General features: G+C 45.5%; 1 protein-coding gene and 1 long non-coding RNA gene across 8 annotated transcripts; both read left to right on the forward strand.

Annotated features, from left to right (window-relative positions):
• The first annotated feature begins 1,807 nt into the window (after positions 1-1,807).
• LOC119314883 lies at positions 1,808-9,479 on the forward strand. 7 transcript variants are annotated; one of them, XR_005152494.1, is made up of 3 exons: positions 1,808-2,475; positions 2,875-8,348; positions 8,868-9,479. XR_005152494.1 is itself a non-coding variant. In XM_037589566.1 (3 exons), exon 3 carries the CDS (start codon positions 5,802-5,804, stop codon positions 7,986-7,988), a length of 2,187 nt encoding a protein of 728 aa, XP_037445463.1. In that variant the 5' UTR covers positions 1,808-2,475; positions 2,875-5,256; positions 5,745-5,801; the 3' UTR covers positions 7,989-8,847. The 7 variants fall into 7 exon arrangements, 6 of the variants coding, with proteins under 6 accessions (XP_037445463.1, XP_037445461.1, XP_037445464.1 ...); XM_037589566.1 differs by lacking the exon at positions 8,868-9,479 and having other exon boundaries at positions 2,875-5,256; positions 5,745-8,847; XM_037589564.1 differs by lacking the exon at positions 8,868-9,479 and having other exon boundaries at positions 2,875-3,028; positions 4,236-8,847.
• A 2,349-nt stretch (positions 9,480-11,828) lies between these two features.
• LOC119317515 lies at positions 11,829-12,589 on the forward strand. The gene is made up of 4 exons (XR_005153659.1): positions 11,829-11,939; positions 12,020-12,230; positions 12,312-12,394; positions 12,488-12,589. It is a non-coding gene; the product is annotated as an uncharacterized LOC119317515 (long non-coding RNA).
• The last annotated feature ends 4,006 nt before the right edge of the window (positions 12,590-16,595 follow it).

Here is a 16,595-nt window from a genome sequence, read left to right on the forward strand (position 1 = left end):
AGTTCTTCTGGAGAATAATGTATATGCATGGTCTGCAATGGAGTTTACAAGATAGATTCACTTACTCAAAGATTCGGCCTAACATTTTCCATAAGGATTATGTATGTTATACCAACCCTCAGTAATCTCTACTACTAATGTCTTAGTTGGTAGTCTCGCCTCACTCCACCTCATCCCACCACTCCTATCTTTCTCCCACCTTTGACATCATCACATCACAGCATGGGCTGGCCCATTAACGTGTATGTGAACGCAATCCTCCCATCGCCTGCCCTCCTCGCGATAATCCCGACGTCCTCGCGCTGCCATCCTCTTCTCTTTGATCTCCTCTACCAGCGTGCCTTCCTTGCGATCCTCCCGACGTGTCCTCGCGTCGCCGACCTCTTCTCCCCAAACTCCTCTACCAGGGGGACTCCTCTATGACCCAGGTAGAGCGAACATTATACGCAGGTTTTTTGGCTTTCACCGGTTCGTTCTCTACCCCTCCTCCATGACTCCCTAGCCATCGATTTTTTTCGACGTCTAAATGCAATCCCTTCGTGGGGAAGTATGGTGTGAAGGAGAGAGGCCGCGATGGCGAAGGTGAGGTGGGCGTCATCCCGTTTTAAAGGAGAGGGCTCCAGCGAGAAATGTCTCACTACGGCGAAAACCGAGCGGAAGGGGAGGGTCCGACAGGAAAACATAAGGGTGTGTCATGGGGTGGAGTTTTTATGTTGCTACACTAGATCACGGGAACCTGCCGTCGACCTTAAGGTTGGTGTATGAGAGAGAAATAAGCTTCAATATCAATAATTTGTCTGATTCATTTATATACAGTATAGCCCGTAGCAACGCACGGGCGTTTTACTAGTATTAATAACATATCAGCTATGTGTAAGCAAGCTCCAACTCCATAAGACGGAATACCTAGATCATGCAATTATCAAATCAAATAAGTTCTTACTAATTTAGGACATCAGTCATATGAAAAGAATGAAAATTGCAACTCTTTGAATAAAAACCTCGATGAAACAACACCAAAAAGGGAAAATTGACCATCAATCTGAGACCTCCCTTGTTGCTTTAAATACTTATTGACACCCATTTCTGCAAACAGCACTATCAAGGATTTAGTGATCAAAAACAAAAGATGAGTTCCACCTCTAAATACATATTATATTGAACCATCAATTTTGACATTCAAAGCCTTCTTGGTTTGTAGAAATCTTATAGGATAGGATTTTCAAAGGAATTTTTTTTATGGAGGCCTTTGAATTGTAGGAATGGATTTCTATTCCCATGCAGGATAGAAAGCAATCCTTCACATTTTAAAGAAAAAAAAATTAGTCACACTCAATAAAATAATTCCTATTCTATGCATCAAATGCTTTATAAGAATCGAGATGCATGCCATCTCACTTCCTATATTTTTCCTATTCCTATCATGTAAACCAAAGAAGGCCCAAACTTCTAGGAGTGTTGATCTGAAGCTTTTCGAGCTGCACGCCGTTAAAGCAAGCCAATCCTTAGAGTTGAGGCGGGCCTTACTCCTTAGAACAGCTGGGCAACATGAAAGCCCTTTGCATCAGGAAGCATTTCGAGCGACCTTTTCTTACCTCGCAAGCAAGCTGATCATCCCCCACCATCTCAACGAAAAAAATTCAGATGATTAACCCAATCCACAATTGGGCGCCCGCAGACATGGTTTCATCACTCATCAAATGGAATCTGAAGAATACGTTGATTCCTGATCCAACGGCCAACCGGGAGTCCTCGAGTCGTCAAACACACAACACTCTACACTCTACAGCGCTGTACGTATCGGCCACACAGTTCACACCTCGCACCCGCCGCGTCCGTCATGTACTCCGGCGACTCTCACCGCCGGCCCGATGGCCCCTCCGCCACGCCGGCCCTCCACCTGTCGGCCGCCGCCGTGCCCCCACCGCGTGTCCTCGCTTCCTCCTCCTCCTGCCCCAACACCTCGTCTATCCGCTCCGCCTCTCACAGTCTCCCTCCTCGCGCTCTCCTTGCTCTCCGCGTCGCCGTCCTCCTCCCGCCATGGCGCCTCCCTCTCCCTCTCCCGCGCATCCTCCTCCTAGCACGCTTCCGCATTCTCGTGCCTCTCCCACGCTTCATCCCTCTCCTCCTTCCCACCTGCCGCCACCGCCGCCGCTGCCACGCTTCAGCTTCTCGCCTCCTCTTACTTCCGCCTCCGCCGCCGTTCTTCACCTGTCACTACCCGCCAGAATCACTCCGGACCAATATTCGGCTTCCCACGTACCGTTCTCTCTTGTCAAGATTCATCAGCTCACCCTTGCCCGCGTCCTGTTCGATGAAATGTCGCAGTCTTTGTTCTTATGAAATGCTGCGTCTGGTGTTCGCCTAGCCCTTCGCGCCTCGCTACTTTCCTGGTCCTAGACCCTGTGGCTGGATCACCCTCCGCCGCTCCCACGTGGGCCTCACCTTGTCCGCGACTCATCCGGCATGGTCCAGGTGAGTGAGTCATTTCTTTTTTTGATGTCGTTGGTGGCACCTTTGGTTGTTATCATTGTTATTGTTGCAAACCTAGAGGAACATCGGTTTATGATCTCGTAGCTGCGAAGTCCTGATCATTGTAATGTACTCTGTGGAGTAGAGTAGTTGCTGCTGTATTGATATTTCTTTCTTCACAAAAGTAAACACAGTAGCTACCGTTGTTGCATGATCACATAACTTACACAGTCAAACTAATATTCTCATCCCCTTTGTGGTTTATCGGAAATAAAATGCAGTATCTGTTTTATTGATACTAATTCTTACAAGATTACCAGTTCTAGATTTGATGTTTACTGTCATTGTTGTTCAAACTGTATAGAGATCTCAAGCCCTGGGTTTATTCTACTCTATCTGCAGGTGACAGCTCTGCCAGAATACCTTCAAGCTTACTCTATTGTGAATAGGCTAAGAGTGGAACAAGTCGAAAAGAACTGGCCCACAGTGGTTGCTGTCAAGGGGGTGGTGCGGCTGCGCCCGACAGAAGCCATCAATGAAGACTGGGGCTATAGAGGTACTGACTGGTCTTTATGGTACTTTATTTAAATGTCTTCTGGTAGGTAAGAGGTAGAGTTGACTCAGCCTGGTTAAAATTTCAAATTTACACTATCTAGTGTACAAATGCTACTCTACCTTCTGCTGTTACAGATCAGCAGTAGGGTGTACGTTTTCTCCAAAAGCTGTATGTGAGATCACTCTGTTATGTACCTGTTCCAAGTTGTAAGACCGCAGGACACTGTTACTTCCATTGATCATAACAGAAATGGGATCAGGATCTCACTTCAAAAAATGAACTATTTTATCTTTGAACCATATGCTACTCTTTGATTTGGTTCAGAATATTAATCAGAATGTTCAGTAGTAGAACATAGAAAGATAATAATACATTTATTTTTGTTATAGTTCTTTTTTGGGTTAGTTGAAGCTGCTTGTCATTGTGACCTGAACCCAAAATAAAGAGTATTAATTGAAGCTGTTTGTTGTGGCCTGAACCCAAAATAAAGCGTAATTAGCTCAGTTGGGATGAGTATATGACTCTGAATACACGTTTAGCACATCAAACTGGTTGGAGAACACTGAGAACTCATGCTTCCCTTTTTCGCATTGTTGTCATTCATTTCTATCACCTTCATGTGTCTAGAAATTACTAATTGGATATTGCCACAAACTAACTACCCACGGTGTGTGTATGCTACCTTCCTTTGGGACTCTAGGAACATTTCCAACTTCGCTGTGAAACTGACGTTGCTACCTCTTGAGATGATACACTCACACCACCTTGTCAATTGTTTTGGAAACTGTGTTTAAGGAGTAATACATTTTCATCTACTAGAATATGAGCACTCGAAATTCTGTAATACGCAACAAGTGACATGTTTATTAGCTTATTCTGTTGTACTGTAGCTGAACACCTTTTTTCTTGCCTCGCCTTTTTCCATTTCCATTCTACTTCTGTATTCCCTACCATGTCTATTTCTCACCTTTTCTTTCCGTACTTCATAGTTATATGTACTTTTCTGGACAAAGAGAAAAATGAACTTTCTGAAAAGGGAACACAAATAGTAGACCACTGATTTTTTTGATATATTGACTGGATATTCTTCCTATAGTTGACAATAGCATATCATAGTAAATTTCACCTATATTTGCAAGAACAGATTGGTACTATCCAATGATCAAAAGAGTGGTGTCTCACGACAGTCCTTTTAACTCTTGTATAGTTGTATGAAGTACCAGAATAGTGATGTTTGGTTTTATAATCCAAAAAGGAGTGAGAGATGGAAGCAAGCACTTGAATCTGAGAAAGGAATGATGATCAAGACAACACTAGTTGTCTGGTTCTGAGAATTTATCGTTGGGAGAGGAAATTGATGAGACTGAAATGTCATGCTTGGAGTGAAGAACCCGATGAATCTCCTGCAAAGAAAAAGTCAATGGATGTTAAACAAGTGGAGAGGAAATCTGGGTCTAAGGTAAAGGAAAAGGATTTGCAATAAGGATGATGGGAAAGAAGGCTAGATCAATAATTCTCTTGCTTTGAGCAAGAATCAACTTGCTAAGGCATCCAAGGAAAGCAAAGCTACAAGATCTGGAATACCTATCATAGTCAGTGCTACTATTTATTATCACAACATTTTCTTACATCTTCAGTAGGCTTATGCAAACAATCTATTGATCTTCTGCTCCAGATCATAGAAATACCAATCTAATTTTGCTCTTTGTTTATGCTTTAATATTATTCCCATCCGAACAAGTAAAAAAAAATATTAGATCAAACTACAGTTGGGTCAAGGGTATGTTTCGAAAATAGGGGTCACAGAACACTGCACAGAAAATAAAGACCATGCGTAAGTACTTTTCTGAAAACTTGTTTCATTTGAAGGCTTACTTTTGTTAGTCAGAGTTCACTTAATTTATGCAGATAATTGTGCCCCGACTTTTCTATGGCTTCTAGTACAAGAAAGGAATATAATTGATAAATGCTTCCACTGTCTAAAAAGAGAAGGGAATCATTATCCGAAAAAGAGAAAGGAATAAAGACCCTAGCTTGCAACACCTGCTAGGTATCTCGATGATATCTGAGCACATGTATATAATGATGACACGGATGAAATCATCCCACCTATAACATTCAATAGATATGATCATACGATAGGCACACATATATCCAGTTAAAGGCGGTGCATGTGAGCTGGGTGCTCAATACGGAATTACTGGAGTATTCAGTGTCTCAGCCAACAGGTATGCCTTGATACACCAATTCCAATTTTCACATATATTATATATTGCTAGGTTTTTGCTGAGCATCATGTAATTAGAGGCTATGTTTGCATTGCAAGGTCATGCTGATACTACTAAATTAAGGCGCCGTTTGGATTAAGAGGTAGATAGGAAGAGTAGAAATGTGGGATTGGGATATATCCGTTCAACTGCATATATGTATGTCCAAACAGCTCCTAAAAATACTGCGAGAATTTCCCAGAAAAATAAATTTTGGATAAAAATCTAAAAAATATGCTAGATGGAAGACATCATCTACCTACCTACCCACATCATGCATATGGCACGGTCAACATACTTAATATGTAGTTTGACGAAAGTACTTTAGTCATGAGTCATGAATTCTCTGCTATCTGATGTTATTTTTCTTGCTTAATTAGTCTAGCTAGCTAGATGCAGAACATACCCTGATTGCATCTAATTATCAGAAACCGCTGATGTCCATGCAGTTGCAAATCAAGAGAGAACCGGCTACCTAGGATTGCCAAGAGTACGTAAGTCGATCCATGGCAGAAGCTTCAAAGTTCATTACCATTATGCAACTATTCAGCGACTGGGAAATCCATGTATTGATTCTCTTGAGCTTTTGCCTGCAACTATTCCTCTTCTTCTCCGGCAGCCTTCGGCGCCGCCACGACCATAGGCTGCTTAGGATCATGACATGGTTGTCTTACCTATCAGCTGATTTCACTGCAGCATATGCTCTGGGCCTTCTTTCACGCGAGGTTGCTACCACTTCCACCACAGACAACAATGATGATCATCATAAATCAATGCCCAGTGAAACCCCTCATCAGCTCATGGTATTGTGGGCACCATTCCTTCTTATCCATCTTGGAGGACAGGACACTGTGACTGCTTTTTCATTGGAGGACAATGAGCTGTGGTTGAGGCACCTGCTGATGCTGCTAGGCCAAGCATGCCTAGTTGTCTATGTGCTGTGGAAATGGGTAACATTGTCATACTACCAACTTTTAATCTCGGCTGCATTGTTGTTTGTTGATGGGATCATCAAGTATGGGGAGAGGATTTGGGCACTCAAGTTGGGGAGCCAGGAAGGCCTCAGGAGTTCCACTAGCACAGAAGCTAAGAAAGCATCCCTTCAATTTGGACTAGGATTCAGTACTGAAAGAAAAGAGCAGACCTATCAAGAAATTGTTAGGTATGCTCTTCTCAGGGAGCGAGGCGTGCGGGATATATTCGCTGGACGGAAACTCTTCGACATGGACGATTTAACTCGCGAGTACTTTCTGTATCAATACGATCGGGAGGTTCCGAGAGGGGATGCACAACTGAATTTCAAAAGGGCGGAGATCGAGCTTAGCATAATGTATGACAGCCTCTACACAAAATCTCGGGTGATTCAAACAAGGTCTGGCGCCATCCTTCGGTGTGTCTCCTTCGCCTCCATAGTGATTGCCTTTGTGCTCTATGTCAAGATGATGGTGAGTAGTAGTGCCTATGCTGAGCAAACAACATCAGTATACAACAATGTCGACTACAGAAGTAGAGTTGATGCTGCCATCACCTACATATTATTCATTGGAGCAGTTTGCTTGGAAGCTTGCTCATTCTTCGTTGTGATGATCATGTCACCATTGGAGTGGCCATTGTTGGAAGCTCGAGCTGGATGGTGTCGTGTGCTGCTCACTCGAGTGGCCTGGCCTATGTTCATGAGGATCCAACCAGAGACCAAGCCATGGTGGTCAAACTCAATGGGACAGTACAACTTCTTGAGCTCCTGCTGCAACAAAAGCAGAAGCACGGACAGAAGGTGGAGTAGCACTGTCATCATGTCAAAGATGGCAGGCGTATTTGGAGCTAGTGAACTGTGGAACAAGATAAGAAACACCAAGCATGCCCACATCACAAGGGAGATGAAGGAGCTTATCCACGAAACAATAGGTCATGACAGGGGGTGGCTTCCTGAGCGCATCTGCGTTCCAAGTGCTTATAGATCACTACTTGTCCTCCCCTTCGAGAAGGCCTTGCTGTCGCTACACATTTGGACAGATGTGGTGATGCACAAGGTGGCGAAGTCGATGATGGTGAGCAGCAGTGGTCGGCTCCCGATTGACCTGGCCGTCCAAGAGCAAGACCAAGAGGCAGCACAGCGGTGGCGGCGTCTTATGGATAACTGCAAGAGGCTATCTGAGTACATGTTGTACCTGCTGCTGGCGCAACCTGCCATGCTACCCGTGAGCAGCAACGTGCAGGATTTTATGGTAGCAGCGGCTGCCTCAGACTGGTCCAGGGGTGCCTCCTCCTCCAACAGCAAGGTGCAGGATTTTATGGTAGCAGCCGATGTTGCCTCCAGAAAGGAGAATTTTCTTGAGTGGTTGGCTTCAGAATATGAGGGTCCTGGTCTGGGCTTCTGGAAGGAGCAAACGGTGGTGCTAGAAAATCAACAGGGCATCAATGCCGAGCTGGCGATACTAGAGAAGGTGTGGGTGCGGATGCTCGTCTATGCAGCTGGAAAGTCCCGTCCGGAAGAGCATGCCCGGCACCTGAGCACCGGGGGAGAGCTCATTACTTTCGTTTGGCTGCTGATGGCGCATCGGCATACTGGTGACGTGGAGCGCAGTATCAGCCTTATCAAAGATGATTTCAGCGCAGGACATCTTTTTGAGCTAACTACTGCTAGCATACCATACTGTAGGCAAATTGATATGGAGGAGTCAATTACTACTTGACTTAATTGATTGCTTCCATGCTGGTGTGGTGTGGTGTGGTGGGTAAACTCAGTCTATTTTATCTGATATTTGTTCATCAATTTTGTATTGTATCTCTGGTTATAAAAACGATTACCTTTACCATTTCTTGTTTAAATGCATGCCAGCATGTATGATTGATTTGTGCATTGAGATCACGGCGCATTCACACTGAGCTAGTTTTGCTCCAACAGGAGATTCAAGGAGTGGTCTGAACAATATTGATGCACTGCACATCTATTTCAGCACAGACTCCGGTCGTCAGTTATGGAGACATTGCTATATGTGCAAAGGGTAGTCATGACATTGCTTGCTTCATCATCGCAATAGCAACTGTCCATGGTGAGGTTAATGCCTGTACTACGGTCTGCAGTAAATAAATAAATGCCCAGAAATATCAGTAGTCGGTTCTTTCAGGCCTGGTCCATTGAGGGGGTGGGGAGGTGGTGCTCGAACTGATCAGGCGGGGGGTTATCTTCCTACTCTCCCTTCCTTGTATGATCTTTAATTCATGATGTTTTTTTTTGGCTTGGCTAGCTAGCTGCTCAACTTGTATTGTGCCCGTGATGATGTAATAATAGGCTAGTTGCTTATATGTATTAACAAGTTGTTCGATCTTCTTTACATTTATGCCTGCTACTGCTAGCTAGCTGTTTACTTATCCTTATCAAGGCCACAAGTTTTTATATATGTTGCTGAATCTTATAAGCTTGCATTGTTCTTACATGCAACTTAATTATAGCTTCAGGCTTTAATCTGATTCGCGGTTGTGTTTTGAACAATTTATACCTAGTCATTGGGCAAGCTAGGTTCTTTTTCCCAACGGATGTAATAAGAGCCTTTTGATGTATTCTTGGACAGGGAGATGTCAGTATTACTGTTGTTGGATAGGAAGGCGTCAGTGCTGGACTGCTGCATGTACGACCAGCTGTTGGAACAAATATGGAGCGAAAAATTGCCAAGGAAAATATGCATGTTCCTTTGGAGATTAGGATAGCCTTTCCACTTCCCAACCTAAAGTGCAGAGGAATTGATATGGATAGACTTGACGAGAGCGACAGTCATATCTTCCTAAAATGCAAATATACGAAAACAACGTGGAGAGAAACCAACCTGGTGCTTGTCAGTGACATCTTACTTGGCTGTGTTGGTGTTGCCGTAAGGATTTGATTTCCGAGCATAAGCTGCATGTTTCTCCTTTACAGACTGTTCACAAAGCCGCTGGGTTGCTCTTGCAGTGGCTGCCTTTCTTATACAGGCAAAGCGTAAAGACACGCTGATAGTGTTGAAAGGAAAGCTTCAGTCTTTATGTTTTCTGAGTCTTTGTTGCGCCTGCGTGCGCCAGAGGCGGATGCTTGATGCAAGTGTGCCTGGGAACGCTGTATGTGTCTTGGATGTTTGGTTGTCTCGGGCCTTCATTGGTCTGTACGTGCTTTGGGAATTGTGGATTCTTTGCTGCAGCCAGAGGCCAATGTTGTATTTCCGTTATTCAGTTATAATGGAAAGGGGCAATGCCCGGTTCAAAAAAAAAAAGCCAGAGGCCAATGTCTCCTTGCACTCCGTTCCCCTTATATGGAATCTTTGGAAGTCGCGCAATGCTGTCGTTGCTGGAGTGCCTGTCTCCTCTGCCTGCTGCGGTCTCCACTTCAGCCCTGCGCTAGGTAACCGAGTTTACTAATCACCTTTTTATCGAGCATAATAGTAGTTCTTTTGCCCTTGTACATAGGAGTATAATACAATGTGTATATCTTTTGCAGGAGCAGGCAAACTGGTGTCATGTGTACCGATCACTGGCCTAAGCCATCTGAAGATTTCCTGAAGATCAACATCAATGGCTCCTGCCAGGAGACAAGTACAGGGGGAGGCAAAATTTCGTGTTTTGACCTTTCTCGCATACAAATTCAGGATCTGACCCTGGTTGGGAATTTTTTCGGGATTTGACCCTTTTTCTTACCGCCAGGGGTGCTGGCGGTAGGGTTAGACATCCTACCGCCAGGGATCGGGTACTAATCCACGTCAGCACGTGGAGACGACCGCCGTCCCTCTTCGTCGCACCCTACCGCCAGGGGTGCTGGCGGTACATCCTTGGCGGGGGTGCGAGCAGTTATTTCGCCCGACCCTGCGCCCCTGCCCATCTCCCCACCCCTCCCCCTCCCCGGTCGGCAGCTTCTTCTTTTTTTTCCCTCGCCCCTTTCTCCCTCTCTCATCTCCTCCACTCCCCCCTCGGATCTTCACCGTTTCTTCATCGTTTTTGCAGATCGAGATGGCCCCAAAGAGAGAAACGTAAGCTCCTCCGATCCCTCCAAGTAGTTTTTGCAAACTTGCTTTCGATTCGACGCATTATTTGCTTGGAATCCCTCATATTTTTGAACTTAGATTGGAATTTTTTTCACCTAGAATTGTTTTAGTTTGATTGTAGTTCCAGTTCTTAGTTCTTTAGTAACTAGTGGTATTGAATATGAACTCTAATCAATAGTTCATATGTTAGTGTGAAGATGAACCCTAGTTCATAATTTTTTTGTTAAAAAAATTATGATGTAATGCATGTGGGAGGACTTGTTTTGTTTTATGATGCATGTTGGTATGATGATATGAAGATGTTGTTTGGAGAAAATACATTCAAGATGAACTCTATTTAAAAAAATGTTAAAAAATGATGATATGATGCATGTTGGAGGATTTTATTTTGATATGATGCATGCCGATATGATGTGATCCATCATGTGTAGTAGATGTTGTTGGAGGAATATGCATGTTGGAAGATGAACCCTAGTTCATGTAACTAAGAAATTTCATTTTTTGTTTATGTATGCTTATGCTTATGATGCTTTTGTTTATGAAATTTTATTAAGGCGGGCACCTCTTGCGGACAACATCGGCCCACGGTACTCCATGCTTGACTACGCATTTGACAAGGGTCATTGTGCCCATTTCATAGAGAACGGAGTGGTAAGTAATATGAAGGAAATATTGATCAAAGTTTTCTGATTGACAGATGCTCCAGCCACTGCGCATGAGGAGTCATGGGGTTGCCGGGAATATGGACTACGATGAGCGCTATGCGCCGTACTTCAAGAGAGCCTGACTGTTGGGTTTCGTGTTGCAGTTCAAGCATCAGCCGCCGATGCTTGTCCGCGCAGCTCTGGCAGCTTTGATTGACCAGTGGGGACCGGAGACCCATTCTTTCCATCTACCTTGCGGGGAGATGACGGTGACCCTCGAGGATTGGTCGATGATTACTGCCATGCCGATCGAGGGTCAAGCACTCACCGGGCGAGTGGAGAGGACCAACTGGTAGCAGAGAGTTACCACCCTCATCGGCGACTGCCCCGGTGCTAAAGGTAAACGTACATCCGGTGTATCGTTACCCTGGCTCTCGAAGCACCGGAAGACATGCCCCGAAGACGCCGATGAGGCGACTATGGAGTGGTACGCGAGGGCCTACCTGTGGTATCTTCTCACGGAGGTCGTGTTTTCAGACAGCTTGGGGAACTCTGCCAACTGGTCGTATCTGTTATTCCTAGCCGACTGGGATGCAGGGTACAGATGGGGGACCGCATCTCTCGCCTACCTATACTGTTTGGTAAGAGAGTATCTCATTGCCTATCTACGAAAGTATGTCCATGACATTTTGTTATATCTGATCCTCATTTGATGCTTTGCAGCTTGACGACGCAACCAAGAGGACGGGAGACAAGTCCAATATGGGTGGCTTTGTCTGGGCCCTCTCCATTTGGATGTGGCAGCGGCTGCCGGTGGGGCGTCCGGGGAAGATGCCAAGACGCCCATGGGGGTGCCTATAGCAAAGACGACGACGAGACTCAACACCCCACCATAGCTTACGAGTGGGACGTTGTCAAACTCTACACGGGCCTAAACAAAACTTCGTATAAGACCTACACCAACGAGTTGGACGCTTTGACGCATACGCAGGTATATGAACTCGCTCACCACCTTTCTCTTTGATTCCACTTTTGACCGAGAGTGGGAACTTACCAATGTACATGTAATAGGTAAACTGGTGGCCGTATCATGACCGAGAGTGGGACTTCGATCTGAACGTGATGTGCGATGCGGATAGTGGTCTTTGGCGGTGCATCGTGCGCATGATTTGTGTGTACGCCGTTGAGTGGCACTTGCCACAACGAGTGGCCATGCAGTTTGGGATGTATCAGCATACCCCACCGGGCCCCTGACTGACACCGACGGCCAAGCGCTCCACATGTGAGTGCGCTTGTTCTTCGTGCCCATGATTTCATTGTGTTTGACTTTATTATGATGTTTCTTGTGGCCTATGCCTTGCAGGATGAGCCGGTAGAAGAATCAGTTGATCACAGAATAGGGAGAGGAGCATAAAATCTGAGAACAAAGTGAGGGGGACGATGAAGGTACAATTTCAGCCTCCTCGGAACAGATGCATCTTGTTCACTTGCAATCATAAATCTGATACTTATTATGCCCTTGTTTCATTGTGAGTGCAGAAGTTCGTGAAGCGTTGTCGCAAGCTGGTAGGCCTGCTTGGGTGTGCTGGAGCTGGGTCGGTTGAAGCTTATCATCCTGCAACCACACAGGGTCACATCGGCTCATCGAGCCATGTTCCCTCGTCTTCTAGGTTGGTTGCGGAGGAGGGGGAGGAGGAGGAGGAGGAGGAGGCCACACATGAAGAAGGGGAGGAGGAGTAGTATCATGAGGACGAGGAGGATGAGAGCAATGGGGAGGAGTACGATGAAGATTATGGACCTCCACCAACTCAATCATCTGAACCATCTTAGCTGTCGAAGAGGAATCCAAAGAAGAAGGATTTGCTGAGTCCGGACCCTTTCCAGAGACCGATTACTCGATGGCCCAAGAAGAAGACTGAAGAGACTCATTCAAAGAGGAACGAGGACCGTACCTCCAAGAGAAGCAGGAGCAAGTAATTCTGCTCTTGAATACTTGGCTCTTGTAGTGTCTAGTGGTTGTGAAACTACGTGGAACTATGTGTTTGCTATTTGTGAAACTATCACTAATGCAGGATGCTGCTAACGCGACACTATGATTAGAGAACCTTTGATGAAACTGTGTGCGATGCATTAATCGCAAATGGTGATGTAAAAAACCCGTCAAAAAAGGTGCAAAACATTTGCGATGGATGATACATCAAACACGGTTCAGATTTTAGTTGCGTGTGCGATGAGGGCATACGGTTGATCTGTACGAACTATTTGTGATGAGACAGAACAACAGAAACGGGCAGCCAGGTCAAGGTGTGTGCGATATACAACATACAGTTCACTCTGATGAACCGTTTGCGATGATTGAGGTGAACACAAACGATTCGGCGTAACAAGATGTGTGTGATACCTGACAAACAGGTCGGTAATCAGAATTGTGTGCGATCATTATAGACAACCCATACAGTCTTTTTTGTGAATTGGGTGCTCGTTAGGGCACACAGTTCAACAAACCAACCTGTGGGCGATAATGTAGAAGATCTCTGTCGAATACATATTACTAACCGTCTGCGATGAGATTGACATGATAAACAGAGATATATGCAGTATGCTTAATTTAGTCCTTCTACTTCTTCCTGTTGTTGTTAGATGGCCTCGCGACATCGTCTTGGCAAGGACGCTTCTTGGCGTTGACCGTTGGCTTTTCATCATCGCCGCTGTCGTCATCGTCGTTCCTGTCGTCATCGTCCTCCTCCTCATTCGACCATTCCTCCTTATCATCATCGTCGTCCTCTTCTTCGTCCTCCGACGGCTCCTCGTCCGTCTGGTTGTTGTCTGACGACTCCGGAGGCGGCATCCCATCCATGAACCGGATAAAATCAAGGTCTGGGCTCAATGCCGGACTCATGGAAGACGAGCGGGATGATTCCGATGTTGACCTATCATCAGGCGCCAGACTGCTGGCCGAACTGTCGTCCTCGCTGTTGCTCGACATGGCTGCAGAGTGTGTGCTAGTGTGTAGCGCGGCCTGCCGGGAATGATGAAGATGGTGGACACTTAAGCAGGGTATGCATAGAAGAGGAACTGCCAATTGAAGCGGGGATTGAAGCATGGTTTGACGTATTATCTAACCGCTGATATAATCAACCGCGATTACTTGTATCCAGTCGCTCCAAATTCTCGGGGTTGCGCAGGACTCCTATTGGCTATTTGGCCGGTTTCCTTTTTTAGGACAAAACACAAGGAAAGAGTTTTGGGATTATGCACCGGTACCGGTACGAACGGAGTAGGACAATTGGCAAGCAATACATTGAGCCCTTTTATTGATAAAGCCAGTAATAATCAAACTAGAAAGGAAAAGAAAAAAGACAAAGAAAAATATCTGCATGAATCTTCGCGTAACATCAATGGCATAGGACCTAGATGTGCATTACTTAGAGCACATCTAGATGTGCTTTAGCAATACTGTCAAACATAACTCCTAATCATCATTGCAAATAGCACATAGAACATGGCTAATGCGACAACCACAACTACACATGCTAGTTCCTTCTTGTCTCTTGCTTTCATCTGTTGCCTATGATTGATTCTTTCTTGCTTCATCGTACTGATTGTACATTCCAGATCACCCAGTTCTTCTTCAGCTTTACGTTATCTTCTGCGAGCTTGGTGATAACACTCCGAGCCCTGCCATGTCATTCTTCATCCAGCCAGTTAACAAAGGCACAAGCCTCATATCCCTGCCAATGTTAAATAGTATTCTGGATGAGAGTGGCATTAACTGAAGTAAAATGATGAACTTAATTAGCACTAACCTCTAAGGGTCAACTGAGAAACCGCCTGCCAATCTCCAATCCCTCCGTGCATAGACGTCGAGCGGGAGTGTGCCCATGCACACAAATCAGATTTTGGTACTTCTCGGTGGCGCAAAACTCGGAGTCGAACTCGTGTTGTGGGAGTCTGGAGTAATGCTCCGGATCCAGCGACAGATCGCTTTCCCGGGGGGGGGGGGGTCATTCAGGACGGATTCAACAAGGAGCTATAAAAAAAGATCGGGATAGATTGGAACCTGACAGGACAATTCAGATCTTTAGTACACTTGCCTTCTGATGACCTTAGGAAAGTTCTCGGCGGCGACCGCCGTCATGGCGGCGATACGAGCAGGAGCAGCCGCACCGAAACCATCAGCACCACTCGTCCGCATTCCCCCAATGTCAGTGCCACGTGAGGAAATTTGGAGGCTATGTAGGGATTTGGGGGAAATGGGGAAACTGTGGAGATAAGCTAACGGCCGGGAACTACTAATGATACTATATAGATGTTGTATATGGCACACTGTTTGTACATGTCGTTTGTGTTAGGTATTACAACGTCACACACGATTTCCGCACCAAACCGTGTGAGAAGACAACGTAGGTTAGACACGGTTGCCGTCACATAACCATATGTGATGTACTACCCTGTCCATATAATTGAGTTACGGTGAGATACCGTGTAAACAGCCGCTCTGCATATAGAGATGGCGGCGGCGGCCTAGGCAGTGGCTACCGGAGAAGAGGTCAATCCTCGGTCGATGGGCGGTGGCGGCATCATAGGAGGTCAATCCTCGGTCTGCAGCGGGAGATAGGAGGAGCTCAACCATCGAGGTTGGTGGCGGCGTGATTCAAGAACATCCATCACGGTCGATGGCGGGATAGTGGAGGTCAAACTTCAGGCGGCAGTCGCACTAAGCTTTGCTCCTCGACCCTGCTGTCTCAGCATGCCACCGCATTGCGCTTGTCTGTCTGCTGGGTGGAGGTCGCCGCGCGGCTAAATAATTAAGGTATTCTTTTCATGAGTGGCTTAATTAAGGTATTCAATTCCTAAGTGTAGTGTTGTACTAGTACTTTGCATGTAAATTGAGTGGCCATTAATTTTTGTCATTGCATGTCTGGATAAAACTATGGAGCAAACTCAGTAATTATTAAAATAAAACCTTGTGATTTATGCATGCATCTTTGGGCAGTAGTTAATCCGTGTATTAATGTTGTTGTTTTGTTTTTAATTACCATTCGTGTGCTGCAGATGGAACGATCTCGATGGATGAAGAATCAGAAAACTGCAGATTTTATCAGTGGCGTGTCAGAGTTCATGAATTTCGCTGAAAGTACAAAGAGGAGAATTGGTGATGTGGATTACATCCTGCGTCCATGTACTGATTGTGCCAATATAGAGTCACATGAAGTTGCAGATGTCCAGATGCACTTAGTCTCTAGGGGATTCATGGATGGATATATACGTTGGACCAGACACAGTGAAGAGGAGGTCATGGATGAAGATACCCAGGGCAGCGAGATGCCAAACCCCGACCAATGTCACATGGATGTTGAATCTAACATCGGGGCAGAGGCGTCAAGCTACCAATGGAACACCGGAAAGCCGAAACGCCCACTGGAAAACCAAGACGTCGACGCATATGACGACGATCTTGATATGCCAGATTTTGCTGCTATGATTGCAGATTTCGAGGGCCCAAAAAAGGATATGATTGGGTACAAGTATCTGTCAACCATTGATGCAGACTCCAAGAAAGAATTGTATCCAGGTTGCAAAAAGAAATATTCCAGGTTGAGTGCCACCCTGGCGCTTCTCAGATTTAAAGCAGCAAACGGTCTAT

Source organism: Triticum dicoccoides, chromosome 6A (genome assembly GCF_002162155.2).
Source record: "Triticum dicoccoides isolate Atlit2015 ecotype Zavitan chromosome 6A, WEW_v2.0, whole genome shotgun sequence".
Taxonomy (NCBI): Eukaryota; Viridiplantae; Streptophyta; class Magnoliopsida; order Poales; family Poaceae; genus Triticum; species Triticum dicoccoides.

What these genes read in the sequence shown, in the direction of transcription:
- LOC119314883 (XM_037589566.1), top strand. Translation starts at nt 5,802, where the DNA reads ATGGCAGAAGCTTCAAAGTTCATTACCATTATGCAACTATTCAGCGAC.